The sequence below is a fragment of the Phalaenopsis equestris genome, unplaced genomic scaffold (assembly GCF_001263595.1).
Source record: "Phalaenopsis equestris unplaced genomic scaffold, ASM126359v1 Scaffold000002, whole genome shotgun sequence".
Taxonomy (NCBI): Eukaryota; Viridiplantae; Streptophyta; class Magnoliopsida; order Asparagales; family Orchidaceae; genus Phalaenopsis; species Phalaenopsis equestris.
The window spans coordinates 19,985,581-20,009,916 of record NW_018164444.1 but is presented as its reverse complement, the minus strand read 5'-3'; the positions used below and the strand labels follow the sequence as shown (position 1 = coordinate 20,009,916).

Sequence of the window (24,336 nt, the reverse complement as noted above, 5' to 3'; positions counted from 1 at the left end):
AAAGGAAAAACATCGTCGACCGAAAGCTAAGACAGAAATCTGAAAACAAGTATAAGCAACATATAAATAGGCTACGTAAAATATGAGGGGTAGGAGGCCGACCAACCCTCCTATTCCCACCTGAACTGGTTTAGTTGGTTCAGGTAGACAGCCCACGTCACTTACTACTGCCATGATTAAAACGAGGCTGGACTCGCAATAAACTTTTAACTAGTTTAACATCTTACCAAGCTTATCAATTACTTCTTTTAAGAAAAGTGGATTCTTAACATACATACAACATAGCGTCATAGAAGTGCTTGTTAGGACTAGCAAAAGTGCACAATATTAATAGTTTCTAATCATTACTATCAATATCACATCAAAACTTCTAAGATATTGAATGCTAGGATTAAATTCATTCACAAATGATTTGATAAATGTACCACCTTGCATGTGAAGCAAATATAATCTATGCTTTAGAAATAATTTATTGAAGTGATCGTTGCATTTTACAAAAATTCTCGAGAAAAACCACCCTCCAAAATCTTATCTATCAAATATACAAGATTGAATGGCCCGAAAAAGTCAAAACTAAAGTCCAGATGTAGTCGATGGCCAGGCAAAGTCAAATAATTACAACAAATCGGGTAAAACCTACAAGTAGATAAGAAGGAGAGATCCGCATTCAACAATTATACATTTCTAGATGCAAACTCCGCGGTAACATGATTTATCAATCCAAAATGAAAATATTAAAAAAAAAAGGCAATAAACAAATACGAAAGAGTGATATGTTCACTAATTTCACCATGAGATTAAAGCAAAAAATCAGACACTAACCTCCCTTTTTCTAGCTGAGATGAGCTATGTCAATGTCCTCTGGAACTTTGAATGTGTCAGCAGCCCCAAACTTCCTCCTTGCCTCCATCGACTCATCATCAGAATCCTCCGTGCTCTCTGCATCATCACCGCTTGCAGATGGTGGCATCCAAGGATCATAGATGCTTTTAGATATGCAGCTCGGGGTGGCGAGCATGTTTACTTGGCCGAGATGTGAAATTTCCACCACCACTGTGTCGTCGTTCTCTGGCAGAGGCTGCTTCCAGGGCTCGCCATCTATCCTCATGTATGTGTGATCTGCCGCACCTTTATGAAATTCGAACCGGATCCGATGAGCCTGAATTAATGTAGAAACAGAGTTTGACAACATTTTGTGCATCATAATATCAAATTATGGGTGCAAATCAGATTCACGGGTCGTGTTCTGGTCTATCACAAAATTGCTTGACCCAAATCCAACTTGAATATTAAACGGATCAGAAAGTTCAACCCGACTCGCCTTCAACCCACTGACCCAAACCCGACCCGTATAACCCGTTTACCATAAGACATAACAACGATTTAGGTCAAAATTAAGTCAAATTTGGGTTAGCAGGTCAATTTTGAGTAAATTTCAGGCTTGTGATTCAACCCGAACCCAACCCAAAAAATTAAAGGGTTAGAATTCTTAACCCAAACCCGACTCGAAAAATATTCAAGTCAGCTCAAATCAGGAATTTTTGACTTGTGTTCGGGTCGAATTGACATGTCAGATCAATTACTGACACCCCTAGATCAAAAAATGGGTCGACAGGCTCACCTGGGCAAGGCGAGTACCGTGGCCATGAGGAGCAAGCAGGACAAGCCCGTGCCAGGCATCTCGAAAGCCAACCACTTCAAGGATGCCATCATCAACATATGGCGGTGTAAGATCTCTCTAGACAAAGGTGGAGGATTATGCATGGATAAATTGAGCAAGAGGCAAGCTGCATTTTCTTTGAGCGGAACCGTAAACAAGAGAGATGAAAAGAAGCTTACATTTCGTGCTTTGCTATGATTAGGAGTTCCCCAAGGGTTTAGACCACCAGAGAAGCTGGGAAGATTCAGGCAAACAATAGACCGAATGCTGTGTGATGCGAAAGTTATTTTTAGTAGGATATATATCAAGAGAAGAACAAGTGAGGTAGAAATGCCAAAATACAGAAAAGTTAGTTTTAGGAGGAACGAACAGAATGTGCCAACCCCAGTTGGTTTTGAAGCAAGAGCTTTGAAATGAATTGAAATCCAGTCCTAGAACTAAAATTTAATTATTAGAAATTGCATAAAAATTGTGGGAACAGCTAAAAGTTGCCCGTGTTAGACCAGTTGTCAACGCTTTTTCAATGCAAATGATTAAGTGTGAGGGTCAATCATATTTTATAATAATAAAAGTTTCACCTTTACTGTGGGACTAAACGCAAAATTCAAATATCTCACAATTTCACCAATACCATCACATCAAGAATTCTAATACAAGGAAAACAATTTTCATAAAAAGATTATGTAATACAGCAAGAAATCTCCTTATTACAATGCTAACACATGTTTCTGAAAAGAATTACTGAACCCATGTATTTACGTGTGCTAGACAAAACCATGGAGAATTTAATAAGAATGAAAACATGGATTATGGAGTTTTGTTGTAATGTTCAAGATTTGGGTAATTGATGTGGAGTCTGTGTGGGAGAGATTGGATCATTTACTCTTGAATCTTTAACAATAATGGAAGCAACCAAGAATCATTGGACCCAAAAACTACATGAAACACTCGTCTCAACCAAAGTATATCTTTGATAACACTCATAGGGGAATATGGATCGAAAGGAGAACAAGGTTGGGCCGCATACAACAATTGTCGAGTTCACAAAACCCAATAAACTTAAGATCACAATGATAAAAAGAATAATCATTATGTTAATAATAATATTAATAACATAATAATAAATATAATGATAATAATAATAATAATAATAACCATAAACCAAAAAAAAATTATGAGTATGGTTATAACTATATCTTTTACTAAAAATAATAATAAATAAAATAAAGTTAATGAAAAGATAAAAAAAAAATTTACAGCATACCAAGCAAATGCAAAAAAAAGATGAGAGTTCAAAGCATGTGTAGCAATTTCGTCTTCAAAAAAATGTATCATGCATGGAAGAAATACCAGTGGAAGCAGGAATAAATTAATGAGTACAACTAGTGTAAGATACATTTACAAATAAAGCCAAACATGCAGTATGCAGGGCACCTGCGAGGAATGTGAAGCTCTTCCCAGTGGCCATGCCTCCTCAAAATTTTGACCTTAGCAAGTTGAGCAATGTTCCTGCATTAAAATTCATATATATACATATTCATAAAAGGCAAACTTTTCGATCTCAACAGAACAACTGACCGAACATACCGAGCCAACCCTAAAAAGTAGTGAAGTCTAATACATCAATCAGCAAATCTCCTTGTTAGCTGACAAGCATTTCTAGTCATGCTACTGAAAGGAAAAAAATTCACTTGACTGTAACAAAGCATATGTGTATGGGGCACCCACCAATCAATGGCAAATTCTACAACTTGATCTTCTTTTTATTATTTTTTTTATTTTGAATAGCAACAAGAACTTAATGAAGGTTAAGAAGACAAAATAGGGCTAAATGTCAAAAAAGTAAAGTTGGGCAGAAGAAATATGAAGAGATGAAAATGTTAAAAGTTGCAACTCCCTTCTCTTCCTCCAATCCTCGCTAAGAGCTCCTTATAAGAGTAGCAAGGAAGGAATTGGCAGGAGATAAAGGCATGATACCAACATGCATGTAAAAGAAAAATAGAGGAAGTAATAGTGGTGGTAGAGTAAAACACAGTCAATGAATTATGTATGGCCATAGCACAAATGCAACAAATGTACATGATGGCAGGATGACCTCAGCTAAAAAAGCGAGGAGAGGACAAGAAGCAGAGACGTTTATCTCTACTTGCAGCTAGATAAAGTCTCATTAAATAAGTGAGGATCATCGCCTTGAAATAATAAGAAAGGCAACATAAAGAACAGTAAGGTGAATAGGTGCGTGAAGGGAGAACTTACGAGAAAGAAGGCTCGAATAGGCATCCACGTAGTTGAGCCAAGTCTCAAACAAGCTATAACTAACTGAGCCATCTCATGTATTTATCACTCACCTATGAAGGAGACCCTTCTCACCTTCAACGCCTCTCTCCTCTCCTCCCTATGATGCAAGAAAATGCCTCTCCTATGAGCAATGCAAAATTCAGCTGGGATGAGTCCCACCACATTAACTAAAGAAATCACTTTTCCAAAAAATGAAGGTCTTTCGCAATAACAACCATATTTTGGATATAATGACTTTAAGGTAACAAAGGTAACTTGGCAAACAAAGAAAGAACAACAGAAAATTCAAGAGAGAGCTCCCCCTGACCTAAGAAAGAGACACTTACTTTCTTCAACATCATATGATAAAAAAAAAACCTCAGTGGAAGCAATTTAGAACTCAACTGGAGTAAGCCCCAATCTATTTACCATTAAGTAGCCTTTTCCAAAGACAACATTCGTTGAAAAGACTTACTACACTTCGAACATAATGAGCCCTTAGAAGCAACAAAGGTTACTTAGCAAGGCATTTTCTGATGAGTAAAATCCCATATTAAACTATAATTGAAAAGAATCACTAGGATATGGGGTGAAGAAGTACCTAGAGATAACCATTATTTATAGATTGGAGGAATTTCTCTCCACCTCGATGGCTACATTCAAGAATCAAATCGACCATTAATTGTTGCATGGACAAATCCTCATAGCAATAATTTTGTTACCCTTGATCAGTTAAGGTCTCCTGCATGAAGACCCAAAAGAGATATTGTCACCCTAGTTCCTAGAAGGCATCGAAGCATCCAATTGACACCTAACTTAAAATCCAAGTCCCATTCAAAACGCAATGGATGCTAAAATGTATGCTACTTAATAGTCCCCGACAACTCTAGTCATATATTTTCTTTTTCCACCATACAAATTTCACCCTCATTTTTGGAGGACTTCAAGATCTGGGTTACGAGATTCCCCATATGAGCAAATCTCTATGGTTAATTAAGTCTCCCACTAATGAGAGAACAATTTCAATTAAGGATAATCACAGTAACAACAGATTTAGGTTTAAGGTTATAAGATTGATCACCATAAGCTTAAAGCGTATGGTATAGAAAATGATGATGAACCCAATCAAAATATCCTGGTTACGATACCTCGAATTGTCAATATCCCTGGTCAACCTAATCAAAGGAGGTAATTGAAAAAACCTCACAAAAAAATCTTTGTCAGCAACCATGAGTTGTTACTTCCAAGTAAACCTTATAGACCTGGGGTGGACGTTTGTATAAAGGGATTAATTCAAATCAACAATAGATTATAAAGGATTTTATGTCCTATCAAATATATCTTATAATTCTCAGCTCAAAGAAAACAAAGCCATTGAGAAATATATGAACTATAATCTTAACTTAAATTTGATAATGTCATTCGACGACAAACCATACAGTGATAAAGCTTTGGTCGTAACTGCTACATACCTTAGAATTCTCAGCTCAAGAGAACTAAAGCCATTGAGAAGTATATGAACTATTATATTTACTGTAATCTAATAGTGTCATTTAGCAACAAACCATACAATCATATGGTTTTGATTGTAACTGCTACATTTTGTAGTCTTTGGGTCAAATCACTGAACAAAGGACTCAGACATCTTTTCCAACGAAGATTTACATTGAATATAAATATAATAATACACTAAATGTGACATTCACTCATTGTAAACTGAGGTTAATAATAAATGACACCACTGACAAATTATTGCTTTAGAGGGGACGAAGTTTGTCTTTAAGATTTAGGAGATTGTATTTTTACTTGAACATATTGGCTTGTTAATCTGAAAAATTAAATAAAAAATAAATCCATTTGGTTGAGATTTTCAATTAAGACAACCATTATAAGGATTGGATATTTGAAACACTCGCACTTATAATTTATTTGAAACTTATCACTTTTAATATATTTAAAAGTACAGTTTCGCCAACTCTAGACCTTGTGAAGAGAATGAATAGACTAATTAGGTGAGCCATGCTACCCTATGACATATCTTATAGATAGTGCGGCTCGCTCGAGACATGCATAATTTGATCATTTTGAGTTTGATTTTTGAGATAAAGAGCACATAATTTAAAAAAAAAATTAAATTATAGGTTTTTCAAAAAAGGAGCAATTTGACTAAGAATTTTAGTTTGATTAGAGTAATATTCTCAGATTGTATTATTCAATATTTGCCATAATACTTGGGCCCATGTAGGTGTTAAATTTAATATATTTGAATACAATAGAAAATATTGCACACTTTGAGGCGACTTTCATGATTTTTAGGCATAAATTTGAATTGAGAATTGCCTCAAGAAACACATGTAAGACTTGAGATTGTACAAAATTGATTTATTTATGTTAAAATTCTAAAGCATACAAAACTTAAAAGTATTTGAATTGTAGCATACACAAAAATTAATGTACCAACATAATCTTTGAAGCATTGCATTTGAAGCATCAACCTCAAAATGCTTTTTCGGAGAGTGTTTTGTACCCCTATCCACTCGAAGACAGATGTAGGACGAATTCACTAGATTGATGCAAGGAGAGAAGACAATCATGCAGTATAAAACAAAGTTCACAACACCGTTAAGGTATGTCCGACAACTGAAGGCTACTGCAGAAGAGAAGTATTACAAATTCCTTTCTAGATTGAGGGATTCAACAAAATAGTCATTGGTGCCATTGAGAACTGATGATTACTCAGTGTTAGTAGAGTGGCTAGACGAGTGGAAATTGATTATCAACTCACTCGGAAGTGTAAAGTTATGCATAAAATGAAGAGTATTTGCTAGGAATTATATTAGAAAATAATTTATTCCTATGAGAAGTTATGAGGAATAAATTATTTTATGAAATTAGGAGTTATTTCTTTTTCTATTTTATATTTATTTCCTTAGATTATGAGTTATTTAATTTCCTATTTTAGGCTTTTCTATTTTATATTATTTTCTTTATTTTTAAATAATTAATATGAATTGCTCATTGGAGATATTTGGTGATATATCTTTTATTTCATATTATTTCATTTTTATTATCTTTTCTATTCTAGTATTCATATAAAAGCCTATTTACACCCCCCTTCATATCAATGAAAAAAATGTTCGTTTAATTCCGCTTTATTCTAAATTTCAACATGGTATCAAAACTTAATTTCGTATCTTAGCCAGCGGTCCTCCTTCTAAAACCGTCAGCCTCCCTTCCTGCCAACCTTTGTGCAAAAAAAATTGGGCACTCGTCTTTACTTTTGAAACATCAATTTTTTCTTCTTCTCTCCCTGCAGGCTTGGTTGTCGGCTGGCCCTTCCCAAGCCAAAAGCTTTGACTCCTTCAGATAGCAAGCAACAACAATCCATTTTCATGTGTCCTTGTCAACATAATCAAAGCAAAATCATTTTGGGATCTTGCATCGAGAAGGCATCCAAAATAGAGCAACGCCTGCAAGTCCTCCATAGAGAAATATGCCGATGAAGAAGACTCGCTTGTCGCTTATACCATAGGGCTGTGATGACCTGGAGAGCAGGAGAAAGCAACACGGGCAATTTCATTTCGCACCGCGGCAGCAAGTGGTGACTTTAGTTTCTCGAACTCATCAATGAGGGCAAAGACACCAGGCTTGGAGTAGAGAACTTCTCGTTCCTTATTTAGGGTTTTTACTTATGCGAGGTTGGCTTCCATATGAAGGTTTCGGTTATATTTCTTGCGCAAAGCACAAAAATGCTTGTTCATAAGGCTCAGCATAGGTTTGTTTGCAGTTGCAGACTCAGAACTAGTGGGCGACGTTGAAATCGCCATTGTCACCTCAACATTGTTGCTTCATTCTCCTAATTAGTAGGTATCAGAGCCAAGCTTTGACGAAGAAGACAAACGATTGACATCGCCTTGTGAATGTTCGAGACCACAAAAATATTGAATCATCATCGATGCTCTCGGTCATCGTGATTTTATCAAGAATATAATCACCAAAACTTCTCAGGCGGATTGTGTTGTGCTGATCATTGACTCCACCAGTAGAGTTTTGAAGTGAGTATTTCCAAGGATGGCCAGACACATGAGAATGCCCTTCTTTCTTTCACCCTTGGTGTGAAGCAGATGATTTATTGTTGCAACAAGATGGATGCCACCATGCCAAAGTACTCTCAGGCAAGGTATGATGAAATTGTGGAGGTTTCGTCCTACTTCAAGAAGGTAGTTCCAACCCCCAGACCTTCCTCCATTAAAGAGTCAATCCCGGGATTTCAGTCTCGAAACTTCTTGTCACAACAGTGGAGCGCATCAAGAGTGACGACGTCGTTGAGATCCTCACCGAGGGTATATCACATGGGCAACCACCTTGGATTACTGTCGCCTTCTCACTAGCGGCGTCTCTCGGCAAGATTTCTGACGAACATTTGTCAGTCGGCTCTCCCTCTCACCGACGACCCTTCTCTGATGAATTATGTGTCAATGGATTCTTTGTTGTCCCGCCCAGCAACAGTACTTTTTGCTGTTCTTTCTCTGCATTAAACACTCCTAAGTTTTTCTCTTACAGGAGGTCCTTCGGAGAATTTCCCCGCAGCAATCCGGCTTCCTGACTTCCAGTTGTTCGACTTCCCTTATTTTCTGCAGGTCCCTACTGTTGGAGGTGTAATTTTTTTCCTGCAAGTCCTTCCCGTTGTATTTTGGCGCATGTTCCCTGTAGCAGTCCAGCTTCCTGGTTTCTATCAGTCCGATTTCCTGGTTTTTAACGGTTCCACTTCCCTAATTTCTTGTAGTTGTCCAGATTTCCAGCAGTCTGGCTTCCTGATTTCCAATAGTCCGGCTTCCTTGATTTCCTGCAACCTAACAACAACAGTCCTCTCTTATCACTGTTGTTCATACCTGTTGATGCTAAGCTTCTCGAGGAAGATCCACATGCCCTCCTTTGGAATATTTTACTGAGTTTTTTTCTAAAGATTGTCTACTTCCCTGCAAACTCTCCTGCAACGTTATCTGTAGGAGTCTTCCGCCTACCTACAGATACTGCAGGAACTGCAATCAAAGACAACCAAAGTTAATTAAAAGTTAGACTTTTCTTATACGTTGTCTACTTTCCTGTAAACTCTCTTATATCATTATTTGTAGAAGTTATCTGTCTACATACAGACACTGTAGGAACTGCAGTCAAAGACAACCACAGTTATTTACTTACCTGCAGACCCACCTACAACATTATTTGTAGGAGTCTTCCGTCTAACTATAGACACTATAAGAACTGTAGTCAAAGACAATCGCAGTACAAGATGAAAACTTCAGATTCGACTTCACGGGATCTCTCTCGCCAATTGTTTGATGTTTTCAAATCCAAGTTAAACATGATTTTCAACCATGTTTCAACTTGAGGTGGAGTGCTAGAGTTATAATAAGAAATAATTTATTTCTATGAGAAGATATGAGAAATAAATTACTTGCTGAGATAATGAGTTGTTTCTTTTCCTATTTTATATTCATTTCATTAGATTAGGAGTTATTTTCTTTTCTATTTTAGACTTTCTTATTTTATGTTATTTTTTATCTCCAAATAATTAATATGAATTGATTATTAGAGATATTAGGTGATATATCTTTCTTTTCATATTATTTCTTTTTTCATATTATCTTTTTTATTATATTTTCTATTCCAGAATTCATGTAAAAGGTTATTTATACCCCCTCATATCAATGAAAAAAAAATGTCTGTTTAATTCCGCATTATTCTTAATTTCAATAGTATTGCTAAGGGAGAGCATGTGAATCAATCAGAAGAATCCTGGGAAGAAGCTCAAGTAAAGCTCAATTGGATTTAATAGAGGTACAACTCAAACTACTTTAATCACTTAAACCAAATGCAGAAGTCAAAATAAGGGTGAATGCTTGATGGGCTCTAGTGTTATCAATCTGGTCATATAGCAAGATATTATCCATCACTTGGCCAGAAGAGCGTTGAAGATCAGAAATCAGGTTCAACAACTTCACAGAAGACTGCAGGTGAGCAAAGAATGATAGGGTCAATAGTTTCAACTCCAACCTAGTGTCAGCTAAGACAACGAGTTTGACCTCGAGTTTATACTCTTACTCGTAGTGAGTATGAAGATCCTATTGTTGAGGATATTGATGCTAATTCGATCTAGTGAATGTTGTGTTTTCTTATATATAGGGGTATCCTGACATATTTTCTTGCTTCAGTAATTGTGTGTTGTTTTAGTTATTTCACTTTATTTGAGTTATGTTATTATCTTTGTTATGTTATCCTGTTTCAGTTGATGAGATAAATTTAGTTGAATCATCTTGTATCAGGTCTTTGCTTTATAAGGATCATCTTTCATCTTAATGAATGACCCCTATTTTTCTTCATGAAACTTATGGATATTTCATGTTAGCCTGCCGAATGAGAGATGACTTGTGGTTTGTTTATAAATTTCGAGGATAAAATTTCTGTAAGTTGGGAAGATTATAATTTTTTATTTTAATACTTGTAACACCAATATTTCGTAAGCTGGAAATGAAGCAGAAGAGTTCAGATACACAATAAATAGAAATGGGAGGAAAGAAGAGAAGCAGAAAAGAGAGTAAGAAAGGTTGAGAAGAAGAGTCTTGTGCCTAACCCTCACGACAAAACAACAGGTGCGAAAGAATCAGAAAGGCAAGATTGATTGATAGATAGATAGAGAGAGAGAGAGAGAGAAAGAGAGAAAAAAGAAGAAAAAATAACAAAGAGAAGGAAGACGAATATTCACCTTCGTGGGACGAGCCAAAGGCGATGATGTTGACTGGCGATGACATTCGTAGTCATCATCAAGCGGTCAAGGTAGATGAGGGCGACAAAGCTTGTGATAAAAGCCGAATGAAGATTCATTGTCACGTACGACCGTGGTCTGCTGAAAAAAATGAGAAGGTCAGGAAGAGGGCATAGAGTGCAGAAGTGGGAAGATCGATTCGAATGAACTTGGTAAGTCAAGGTTTTTTTAAGCTAATATAACACTATTAATTTAATAATTTGTATATATTTTATAATATATGCAACTGATATAGAAATATGAGAGAATTAATTGTTGATTATTATAAAATTTAAATAAATAAATGCTAATAATAATCAAATAACTAAATAAATCACATAATACTCTATGAAGCATCGACACTCTAAAATAGAAGTTGTGCCGTGCCGACACGTATCAAACACGAACACGGCTCCGAAACAGGTCAATACTGTGTCTGACACTTGATAACCGCAACGACAATGCTGTGTTCTCAAACGCCTCTCTCGGCACCTCCCTGACACCGCCCGCCACCTCTCTCGAAACGGGAATTAAAACAAGGTGTAACACTTGAGCGGCAAAGCAGAATCTAAAGCGTAAAAAAAAAGCAACATTTGAAGGTTTGTGGTCTTATCAAAGCCTTGCAATATCTTCCATTGCCCTTGCAACAACTTCCATTGCCCTCTCATCAACTTGTCACAACAAACAGCATCGTCGTAGAGCATCTAGCATCTCGCCGAACAGCCATGATCGAAGCAAAGTAGCCTTCGACGCAATTCTGAGCTTTAAATCCAGTAAGTGCATCATCCAAAGCACGATACAAAGCTTCCAAGTGAATTCTCTCGCGATCCAGAGCTTCGACGCAGTTAGGGACGATCCAATGAGGCGACGGGAGCTACGGGTCAATCACGCATGCGCTAACTTACGTTTTTATTTTTGATACGTGTTATTCTTTTTTTCAATGGGACTCCCTTAAGGTGCGGGTTTTTTTCTTCAACGGGACTTCCATAAGGTGTTGTGTTATGGATCTTGGTATTCAATTTTGATGTCTATACTTTTTTTTTGGATTTGGGAGATTTATTTGGTATTCGATCAATGATACAAAAATTCTTTTACACCAAATTCCTGCACCACACATCAAAAAGGCCACAATTTTGATGTTTAAACGGTAAATTCCAATTTTTTATGTATAAGGAAGGTAATTTGTATGTAATAATTGAAGTTTAGGTGTTATGGGCGTTAATGCATAAGAATTTGGTGGTATGTATGTAAATTTCCCAATTTTATAATAATTGCTAATTGAGATGAATCAAACTGTTTATTTTAAGAATTAGTTTAAATTCTAGTTTATGCCCCTAAAATTAGATTATATATATATATATATAAGGAATTGACTGGTATGTATGTAAATCCTCCTTTTAATTCCTTATAATTTTGTACATTCTGGGGCTATAATTTTATACTAGTTTGATATTTTATGATAATGTTTTATTAAAAATGTATATTTAGAAAAAGTAATTACTTTTCTTACATTTTTAATAAAACATTATTATAAAATGTCAAACTAGTATAAAATTATGGCCCCAGAATGTACAAAATTATAAGGAATTAAAAGGAGGATTTACATACATACCAGCCAATTCCTTGTATTTACATATATAACACCTAAACTTCAATTTTACATATATGTTATCTTACATATGCATGAAAATGTGTATTTCACTTTTTAAAATTTAAAAAATTGATATTTTCTATGCTATATGAAAGATTTAAGTGATATGAATATAAAAATGAACGCTTAGATGTTAGATGCTTAAATACAAAGGAATTGATGGTAGGTTTGTAAATGGTCCAAATTATAAATATAACCATCCCGACGCTTGACCTAAACGTAGAGGGGTTTTTTATTTATTTATTTATTTATTTATTTTCTGAAAAGGTCCATTTCATGAGTCGTTGTATTGTGCCTTCATATTTGCTTTACAAAAGTGTAAAATGATTCAACATTGGACTTTTGTGAACGGCTGACAGTTCTGCTAGGGTTTCGAATTGCAATTTCCGTTGCCTATGATTCAGTCGCTCGAAGGAGAGGGCTCGCATCTCGCCTCTGTTTCGTTGTCTCTCCACTTCCACTTCTCACTTCTCACTTCCTTTGCTTCGTCGGCTCACTTCTTTACTGTGTTTCGTCTGTTTCGATGTCGACAGCGGCTCGCGTCTGTGTTTTTTACTGTGTCTCGTTTGTTTCGACGCCGACACCTGCATATCTCTGCACGTTCGCCTCTCCCTGCTTTCGAGATTTCAGGACTTTACCACAGGAGACGCTGACAGCTTTGCATTCTTTCGCACCTCGCCGCGATTATATCAGGATCTTTTAGCAGGTGGTTTTCCCTGCTTTGATGGCGTTCCCTCCTTCGGTTGAACCTGACAAAGCCTCATTTGCCCGCGTGGTGGGTAATCCTCAGGTGGAGTTGGCGATTGGCTTCCCCTTAAGCTATAAGGACTGTTGTAATTGTGCAAACGATTGCCCATTTGTTAAGGCAAGTAGGAAAGGTGGGAAAACAACACTTTTTTTCTCTGATTTAGAAATTTCAACCCTGACTGAGAAATTTAAGTTCGCTCTTATTGAAAAATTTCAGTGTGGGCACCCACCTATGAAAGTTCTCAGAAAGATTTTTGATGATCTCAAACTAGTAGACAAGTGGAAAGTATGACTCATTGATGGGAGATATGTGTTGATCTAATTAACCGTGGCTGAAGAATACACCCGAATTTTCTCCAAAAAATATCTTAACATTGCAGACAAGTCAATGAAGTTACTCAAGTAGTCTCCTGATTTTGACTTAAATCATGAATCTCTCACTGTACCGGTATGGTTTAGTCTACCTGATCTTAAACTGTACTTTTTTAATCATCGAGTTCTCTACTCTATTGGGGCCCTATGAAGTTAGATTTACCCACTTTCAATCTAACCAGAACTTCTGTAGCCATAATACTTGTGAAGAGGGATATTACTTTACGTAATATTACTGAAGTTCGGTTGTGCACCACAAATAATGGATATTGGCGACAAATCGTCATGAAAAAAAGACCTTATTATACCCATTGTAAGATGTTTGGGTATGCCCTTGATAAATGTCTCAAGTTTCATCATAATTTGAAATCTAAAGTTCAAGTGCTCTGGACATATCTGCTACACTTGTGGATGAAACTACCATAAAACAAGATTTGGTGTATGATTTAATTACCCCTGTGGACCCCCTCTCTGACAATACTGTATGTTTCTGCAATTGATGTGATGTTGGATGACTCTGCTGGGCAACCTACACCTTCAAACCTTATTGAAAACAATACCGAAGAATCCTTAACTACAAAAAATAGTGTTCGAATTGATAATCAGGAGAACCTTGCAGCTCCCCATTTTCAAGAAGTATTCGATGTAGAGGCGGCCACTCTTCCTTCACATACACTAGAACCTATTGTGAATACAACGATTGACAATCCTTCTACTACAACTCTACCACCTGAGCAAAGTCAATCGTCGGATGAGAAATAGCTGGTTTACACTTCCAGGAGGAAGAAGAAGAACAGAGATCTACTTGAGCTCAAGAATCTAATGAATGATACTTTGGTTACTCTGAGTAATGGTACGCACCTAACCAATTTGTTAGTTGGCTCCCTTCCGAGAACTAGAGGCAGAGACAGAACTAAATTGGGTCATCCCTAGCTTTTTTCGCTCATTGGTGGTTTAGGCTTTTTTGATCTTATATGTACCTTATCTTTTTTTGAGTTTTTTTTGTGTGTGGTGTACCGTGTGGGTTGGGTGCTTACTTTTGGGCCCACTCATACAACTTATCTGTATAATTTTCTCTTTAATATATTAGCCATTAGGTTTTTTTAAATATATATATATATATATTTTTTCCTCCCATGCGCAATTACTATGAAATTTGATATTTTATCATTTTTTATGGATCAAAAACTCTGATTGAATTATATATATAAATGTGTCATTATCATTTTAATAATTATTATAGATATGTGTGAACTTTAAATGTTTATACTTTCTTCAATAATTAATAGGATAATGACTACTACAAGTACATCTAACAATCTCATTAAAGACAAGTAAAGCCTATATGAGTATATGTCACCAAATTAGACAAATTGAGATCAATTGGAGCAGGAAGCAACACAGAATTTCAATGTCACTTTTGTCCAGGAAATTTTAAAAGAACATATTTTAGGGTTAGAACACACTTGTTTCGACAATCTGGAGTTGGTATCCGAGCATGTTCCAAACTGACTTTAACACAAATTCAAGAAATGCAGAAGTTAGATGTTGATGCAGAGCAGAAAAAAAAGAACACTGCATTTAAGAAGGTTTCAATTCCTTCTTCCGGCCTAGGGCAAAGTGATTCAAATCAGTTGTGTAGCTCTTAGGCAAGTGAGCATTTATTTAAAGCAGAAGTTCATGATTATGATCATAAGAAAATAAAAAAGTCTAACAATAGTGCTATAGAAATAACATTTAGTTTGCAAGTCGGAAATCATTTGCATGAAGAAATTGCTCAAATGTTTTATTATGTAGCTCTTTCATATCACTTGGCAAAAATTTCATATTATTTTAGTGTGTTCTGATATATAGCTAACAACACAATCCCTGGATATATTCCTCCTGGTTGTAATTTGTTAAGAGCAACCTTGCTTCAAAGAGAGATCACATGTTGAGAGACTGCTTGAGCCTATAAAGAAGACTTGGAATGAGAAAGAAGTTACCATAGTTTGTGATTATTGAACACATGCGCAAGGAAGGCCTCTCATTAATTTCATGGGCATCACGAAATCTGGAGTAATTTTTATAAAAGCTATTAACCGTGAATGAGCATATAAAGATAAGTTCTACATTCTCAATGAAATTAAATAAGTACTTGCAGACATAGGTTCAAGTAAAGTGGTTCAAATAATCACTGATAAAACACCAATGTGAGAGCTATAGAAGCATTAATTGAGGCTCAAGATCCTCATATTTTTTGGACTCCTTGTGTTGTTTATACATTAAACTTAGCATTGAAAAATATATGCTCTAAAAAAATATAAAAGGAAATGAGAGAACTTATGAGTAATGCAGCTGGATAATTGACAATATAGAAGATGTCAATTTCATAAAAACTTTTATTATGAATCATTAAATGAGATTATCAATATTCAACGAGTTTGTAAAACTAAAAATGTTTGTCATTCCAGACCAGTTTTGCATTAGTATAATTATGCACAGGAGGTTCAAAGCAATAAAACAAGGTGACAAGTGGAATATACATTGTCAAGATATAAAGAAGGTAAAACTTGTGAAGAAAAAAAATTTGGATAATGTGTGGTGGGATAAAATTAATTATGTAATTGATTTTACAAAACTTGTATACGACATGCTGAGATTGGCTGATACAGATAAACATTGTCTTCATTTTGTCTACGATATAAGCATTGATTGAGGCTCAAGATCCTCATATTTTTTGGACTCCTTGTGTTGTTTATACATTGAACTTAGCATTGAAAAATATATGCTCTAAAAAAATATAGAAGGAAATGAGAGAACTTATGAGTAATGCAGCTGGATAATTGACATTATAGAAGATGTCAATTTCATAAAAACTTTTATTATGAATCATTAAATGAGATTATCAATATTCAACGAGTTTGTAAAACTAAAAATGTTTGTCATTCCAGAGACCAGTTTTGCATTAGTATAATTATGCACAGGAGGTTCAAAACAATAAAACAAGGTGACAAGTGGAATATACATTGTCAAGATATAAAGAAGGTAAAACTTGTGAAGAAAAAAATTTTGGATGATGTGAGGTGGGATAAAATTAATTATGTAATTGATTTTACAAAACTTGTATACGACATGCTGAGATTGGCTGATACAGATAAACATTGTCTTCATTTTGTCTATGATATGCGGGTATTCTATGATTGAAAATGTGAAAGACATTATGTATCAACATAAAAGAAAGAGAGACAATGAAGACTCTAATTTTTATAAAGTTGTATATGAGATATTAGTTGAAATATGGAATAGAAACAACACTATTCTTCATTGTTTAGCTCACTCTCTCAATCCAAGATATTATTTGATTTAATATTTATTCTGTATTAATCCTAACTTATATTAATTATGTCACTTACAAGTGCATTTTTTTATTAGGTAATATAATCACGCTTAGCTAAGTGAAGCTCCAAATCGTGTCACATAAAGACATGGAGATATGAATTGAGACAAATAAATGCTTACAGAGAATTTTCCCAAACATTGAAGAAAGAGCTATTTTTAATTTAGAGTTTGCTAATTTCTTTAAAATTATTGGTGCTTTTGCTCATCATGACACCATAGCTTCAAGAGCTACTATAGATGGAAAGACATGGTGGATGATTTATAGAGCAAGTTCCCCACAACTGCAAAGTTTAGCTTTCAAATTGTTGGCACAACAGTGTTCATCTTCTTGTTGTGAAAGAAACTAGAGTACATATTCTTTTATCAGTTCACTTAAGAGAAACAAAATTACTCCGCAGCAAGGTTGAGAATATTCTCAGGGGGACACAGAATTATGGAAAGTTGGTGGAGATGCTTTGGCTACAATGGAGGATATTGGAATCCTTGAAGTTGTTAATCTTTCTCTTGACGGGCTATGCTTAGAAACAATCTTTTTTATTGATGAGGGTGAAGATGCCATTGATGAGGGCAATAGAGCTAACACAATGATGACACCAATATTGAATGCATTAACTTAGTGATAATTATGTTGTTGTATTTTGACATTTTGCTATATTTTGCTTCATTTTATTATAGATCTCATTGGTATTAAGTATTTTGGTAATTTCTTGATATTTTGAATGTAATTTTGATATTGCAAAAAAAAACTTTTATGATTATAAAGTTTTCTTGATAATTGCATTTGTTGTTTTGTGATGTCTTTAGTAGAAAATATTAAAAATATATATTTATAATAATAACTTATTAAATATAAAAAACCGTGTCAATGTAGTATCGTGTCCTATTTTTTTCAATTATTTCGTGTCGTCGTATCGTATCGTGTCCCGTGTCCGTGTTTCATAGCATAATACTTGATAAAAAATTAATAGTAAAAAAATGATATTATTTAAACAAATAATTTTATGTAGTTAAAATAAAATATTAAAATAAAAATAACAATCATAATTAATTCTTATAAACATTTTTTAAGGTATCAAACTGAAGGAGGCGAAAGCCGAGAAACGATAAGATCTTTAGCTAATTGAACGAGGTGAGTACTTTTACTTTTGATCGATTGTAGCATTTTTATTTTTTCTTAATCAGTTGCATTGATAGTTACCACCACCTATAAATTCAATCTTCAAGTTTTATTTTGACTGATATGCTCTTCTTTTTATTGGTCAAATTATTTTGATGATTTTACATTTTAGCGACAACTATGATGATGCATTATGTATTAAAAATAAATTGAATTGAAAGAAATATACATATAATTGAAGTGAAATGTATAGTCTGAATGAATGTGCATTAGGGGAAAACACTATGATATTTGTGCACGTAAATGAAAAAAGACATTGATATTGATATGCCTTAATTATTACAATTTTAGAATACGCTCTTATGACGACTGTATACAGATTAAAAAAATATTGATATGTAAATGATATAGTAAGTCATAGTGAAAGTTTAGACTTGCCTTTGATAATCATATTAAATATTACAAACCTTCAAATACTCTTAGATTGATTTTACATAAAGTTTAATTGCATACATTATTTTCTTTTCAATGTTATGTTATAATTTAGAAGGATGAGTATTTACAAGCTTTTTTACCTCACTGTTTTTTTGAATTCATAATACAAGTTTAATCATTTGATATAAAACATGAGTGATAGAAGATGAAATGTTATAAAAGATGCAAACAACATGACATGAGGTGAAATTTATAGCTAGTTTATTTTAATTTTCTTTTCTGTATATAAAAAACTAAAATTGAAAAATTAAATTTTCACCGTCCGACCTTCTGTATCTATCCCCCTTGGTTAATTCCAGGCAAATGGTTGGATCATGACAATATATATATAAAAATAAAAGATACGAATAGGTTGGATGAAATGACCCAAATCGATACCCTAACCACCCGACATACAGCACACGTAGGAAATACATATAAACTCCAAAAATAAATATTAAAATGTAGACATAGAAATTGTACCCCAAAAGTCTGCCAACACTCTCAGATTCAGTTAGCTTGCGAATGATCCAATTCAGCCTTGCCTCTGCCTCTGGTTCTAAGACGGGAGCAAGCTAACAAATTGTTAAGTTTGTTGTTATTACCCGAAACAACCAATGTGTCATCCGTCAAGTTTAGTAGTAGGCTTACATTCTTCTTCTTCTTCCTGGATGTGTAAATCTGTCATTCTTTGTTCAAAGATTGGCTCATCTGATCAGTGGATTGGTAAGATTGTCAGACATGTGTAGACTGTTGCACCTCACGAGCCTCATGTGTCTGACTAACAGTGACAACTTGCTCGGTCTGATGAGGCAGTAGAGACGCAGTAGAAATATTGTCACTCGTTACATCTAAGATAGGTTCTACGACATGAGAAGTATAAGAAGTTTCCCCTGCCCCCACGAGATCCATATGAGGAAACGGGAGATCTATATCATGAGCTTTATGTGACATATTACCCGCGAGGGTAGTGACAACTTCAGGAGTAATCTTCTGATGATCAACAATGTCAATAACTTGGAGTAGATCAGGAGAGGGAATCACTACCTCTGGCTGAGCACTTTGCTTCTTTGGTCTTAGATGGAGGTGTAGATGTTAACATTGAGAAATGGACTGCACCGGACATAATACAGTTCGAGCAATATGAAGAGAAAGACTCAATCAAAACACTTTGTCAATATCTATGGTGTTGTGTGTCTAACCAAATCTTCTCGAAAGCGATTGAAGTGATGTCCCTTTCAACAAGAACCATAGCTTCAAAAGGACGGGAAAGATTAAAAGCAAGAATGTATGTTTTGAGTGGCTTACCGTAGGCTGAGGCAATAAAATACAACACTACTTGAGTAAAATAATGAAATTTCAGGCCAATGAGGCAAATCCAGACCGGAATGATTGGTGGTTCCGTTTGTGGGTAAAAATTCATCGACCATTTCAAAATCTTCATTGTTTTGTTATAAATCCAGATTCATCTTTTAACAAATAAGCGTGTGCAATCCTCTTCATTATTTAGTTGAATAAGAATGTGTCTTACATCCAAAAGTCTAATTTTTCACTACCCAACAAGGTGCATAAGCTCAAATTCCTTACGAAAAAGCTCTATTTTGGGATGGTCATAAAAGAATTTCCCAATCAAATTCAAACGACAGGAGAAAGTAAGATGATTACATTCTGCTTCCGTAAAAAAGATAGTTGGTTTCTCATTCTTCCTGCCAGGTTCTTGACGTCCTCCGCCAACGCAAACAAAGGAGAGAAGAAGCACGGTTTAGGAGTATCTGAGGCGTGAGCACCAGCAAGAGAGGTAGCATACGTTTTGTCCGAAGTCATCACTAACAGAAGCAAAAACTGAAGGAGGATCAGCGAAAACCCCTTCAAAGTCAATAGAGGACGAAAGGTGAGCAGAAGTCGAGTAGAGCCGAGGAAACTACGCCACCAGAAATCGAGCCTGACGAAAGCGTCAAAGACGCACGATGCCAGAGATCTCGAGCCCGACGAAAGCGAGCCTTTCCCGGAACGATGAAGCATGAGCAACAGACGACGCACGACGACAACGACAAATCAAACGGAAGCGACGAAAATGACGAACGACGAGCAAAGCGTGATCTACGAAGAGATGCAGTGGAGTAGAAACCTTAGCAAAGCGTGAGCGCGATCAACGAAGACATTATATATAAAGTAAGGTACAAATAGATTTTATGGAAGGTTCCACACACGACACTCAACCCACACAAAAACCACAAAATCAAATTGTTTCAAAAAAGAGAGTTGGAGAGCGACCCGATTTTGTCTTGCCTCTGCCTTTAGTTCTAAAGAAGGAGCCAACTAATAAATTGGTCAGATGAGTGTCATTGTCAGTAATAACTAATGTACCATCCAATAGATTCCCTAGCTCGAGTCGTCCTCCATTATTTTTCTTCCTCCTCGTGTATACCTGTCATTCCTCATCCAAAAATTGGCTCACTTGATCAGCAGAATGGTCTGAAGTGTGCAGGATATGTGTGAGTTGTTGAACATTAGAAGCAACTACTTGTTGTACAAACTGATCTTCTATCAGGTTGAAGGAGCACTCTCGTGTGTCTTGACATGTAAGTGGATCTTCTTCAATAACAGTAAGTGGTATCAGCACATTTGTATCTGTATCTGTAGTAAGGTGTGTTTCATCTAGAACTGCGATGTTGGAAAGAGGATCGGATTGGACCTTCTCAGCAAGGATGGTAGGTGGCTGATCTTTAGCGATATTCGGCCTTAGATGAGGATGCAAGAGATAGCAAATAGAAGAACTGTGACCAAACATACTACAATAAGAGCAATAAAGAGGATGTGGTTCTATTTCAACATTTTGTCAATACCCATTGTGAATAGTGTCAATCCATATCTCATTCGGAGCAGGTTGAGTGATATCTCTCTCAACTAAAACACAAGCCATAGAAGGTCTGCTGACAGCGAGCGTAAGACTATCCACCTTGAGAGGCTTACCGTAAGTAGGGCTGTCAAAACAACTCGTTGTTCGCAAACAGCTCATGTTCGGCTCGTTAAAAAGTTCATATCCGGTTCGTTTGTCAAACATGAATTTGCGATTGATATATAAACGAGATATTTTTTCGTTTGTGTTCGACTCGTTTTGGCTCGAAATACTTATATCTGTATATTGTACACATAAAATATGTAAGTATGAATCTCAAGACAGATGAATAGTTCAGGAAGAAGAAATGACCTATCAAACGTAGCTGATTGACGATCGTTTCAAGTTGATACAAAGATTTATAATCAATTAAAAGTATTAATTAAAAAAAATAGAATAAAAATAATTAAATTAGATTCAAATGATATTTTAAATCTTAACCCAATCCTTAACATCTTATGACTACGTAATTAGTGTTGTCAAAACGATTCTTTGTTAGAGAAGGGCTCGTGTTCGGCTAGCTGTTGGCATCCGTTTTTGATGTCAAGTGTATTGGAAGTCCACTCGAGTGCATCAGGGTCGTACTTTATGAAAATGAGTTCCCCTGCAGCGCAAGATATCTATTTCAGACATTTCGGCACGTGTTGAGGGGCATGTAGCCGATGTCATTTTGCTAGGCTTTGGCTTTCTCTTGGGCGAAGTCCGATTAGCATTTGGCACATCAGATGATTCCGATCGGGCCGAAAATTATTATGTAGCGCGTCGTGCGCGATTTTGGCTTGAATTGGCTCAATCACTTGACGAAGTGGTTCAGATGACCCCGGACGACGAAACAGACCACGCGAGTGAATCCGAAATGTCGATTCCACTTACGACGGACGTTCGTTACACCACAATTTCGCGGGCGAGGTAAAAATGCGCAAATTATCGTTTTGACCCAAATTGTTGAAAAAGTGGTCAGAACGACACCGAACGACGAAACGGACCACACCAGTGCGTCCGGAACGTCGATTTTACCTAGGAAAGATGTTCATTTTGTCGTGATGACGTGTTCGGCGAAAATGTGCGGGGAGATGTTAATTGAATAATAATTATTATTATACTATAATAATAATATTATTATACAGGATTTTAAAAAGGTTTTTTTTTCCTTTCTTTTTTTAAAAGCTCCGTAACCCTCTCTCCTCCCTCTCTCCTTTCTCCTCCCTCTCTCTCTCTCTCCCAAAACAAAATAAAAAAAACGGTTCCCTCTCAAAAAAAAAAAGGAAAAAAAACGCAAGCTCCGCTTCCCTCTCCGGTGGATCGCGACCCACAGCGAAACCCTGCTCCCGTTCGCGTGAAACTGCTGCCCAGCCCCTAATCCGCCGGCCAGCGGTCTTTGCCGGCGATCACTCGGCTTCGGGCTCACTTTCTCGCGCCGGAAATCCCCTCTCTCACGCGAGATCCGCCGCCGACTTCTCCTCGCCAGTGAAGGAGGCCGCCGGCACCCGCTACCTAGCAATAAAAAAAAAAGAACTCCCCACTGCCGGCGTCGCCGGTCTTGCTCCGCCGGCCATCCGTCGTCTCCTAATTTTTTTTTCTTCTTTTTCTACCTCTTCTTCTTTTTCTTCTTCTATTTCTTCTTATTCTTCTCCTTTTTTTTACTTCTTCTATTCCTTCTTCTTCTTCTTCTCCTTCTTCTGATTTTATTTTATTTTATTTTATTTTATTATTTTTTTTCTCTTTTATTTTCTTTTTCTTTCTTCTTATCCTTCATTTTTCTCGGCCAACTTTGACGCCGAGATCCCGCCATTTGTCGGATCTCTTCCTCCTCCCCGTCCTTGTCACTCGCCGGCGTCATATTTACGTCGGAGAAAATCAGCGAGGAAAACGATATATTTCGGGCTCTCCTCCGAGCTTCTTTCGCTCCCGGTGCGCACCGCCGGTGAGCTATATCCTCCACCTCGCTATCCTATCTTCCCGGCGACAAGATAATTCACCGGAGCACTTTGACGTCGCCAGGCAGCGAGCAAACTCCCTGTTTTAGGAAGTGCAAGCGTCTTTTCTTGTGCGAGGAAATCTTCCTCTCTTTCACCGCCGTCGAGTGCCGCTCGAAGGTATACTTTAGTTATACTTTTATATGTCAAAATTATTATTTTTGGATACTTTGCACTCACTGATCCCTTCCTCTTTTGCCTTTATTGGGATTGTTTTTGTCCTGTGCGCGTTTTACGAGGCACATTGGAGCATGGATTGGACGTCAGTGAGCTTGGCGCAGGCAAAGAGAACGCGTCCGCAACCGTCACGGTGGTGAGATTCTCTAACTCCTAGTTGCCCCTAGGTTTTAGCGGTGTCTAGGCGTGTGGGTTCGATCGCCCACACGGGGTGCGTGCGCCGGCATGGGTCGGCGCGACGACGTGCTTGTGTGATGGATCGTCGATTTCCTAGAGCTAGCCTTTAGGTTAGGACTTTCTGTGCGCAACCAAACACCCCCCGTAGAGCTGAGTGTCTCCTTTTTCTTGTGAGCCTTAGCACAAGTCCCGATGGGTCGGAGTCCCTCACTCCCCTTGCTTTGGGTTTCCCCAGCTTTACTTGGAGAAGCTAGGGGGTCGGACTTGGCAAAACGAGAGAAGCTTTGTAGCTGGCTCGCTTTGCAAAGTCTGGAGGAGTTCGCGAAATGGTAAAAGCTTTGTAGCTAGCACATTTCGCGACGCAACTTGGCAAAGCGAGAGAAGCTTCGTAGCTGGCTCGCTTTGCAAAATCTGGAGGAGTTCGCGAAATGGGAAAAGAGTTGTAGCTAGCATATTTCCTAACGCCGTGGAGAGTTTCCCCCTCGAAGATCTGGGGAGAAAACTCCCCACTTGTTGCATATTGTGTGTCATATATCACCTTTGCACTTGCACTTGCACCTTGCACCTTGCACTTGCATTTGCATCTTATATCTTGCACTTGCACCTTGCACCTTGCACGTTGC

General features: G+C 36.7%; 1 protein-coding gene across 2 annotated transcripts in view; it reads right to left on the bottom strand.

Annotated features, from left to right (window-relative positions):
• Positions 1-436: 436 nt before the first annotated feature.
• LOC110038444 (diacylglycerol kinase 5-like) overlaps positions 437-24,336 on the bottom strand; it is an 82,062-nt gene continuing 58,162 nt past the window's right edge. Inside the window, exons 10-14 of one of the 2 annotated variants that reach the window (XM_020743294.1) lie at positions 3,095-3,169; positions 1,840-1,927; positions 1,622-1,738; positions 823-1,159; positions 437-636 (exon numbers count right to left, since the gene is read on the bottom strand). In XM_020743294.1, the coding sequence (XP_020598953.1) occupies positions 833-1,159; positions 1,622-1,738; positions 1,840-1,927; positions 3,095-3,169 (607 nt within the window). In that variant the 3' untranslated portion in view covers positions 437-636; positions 823-832. The other variant, XM_020743301.1, reaches the window with a different exon arrangement.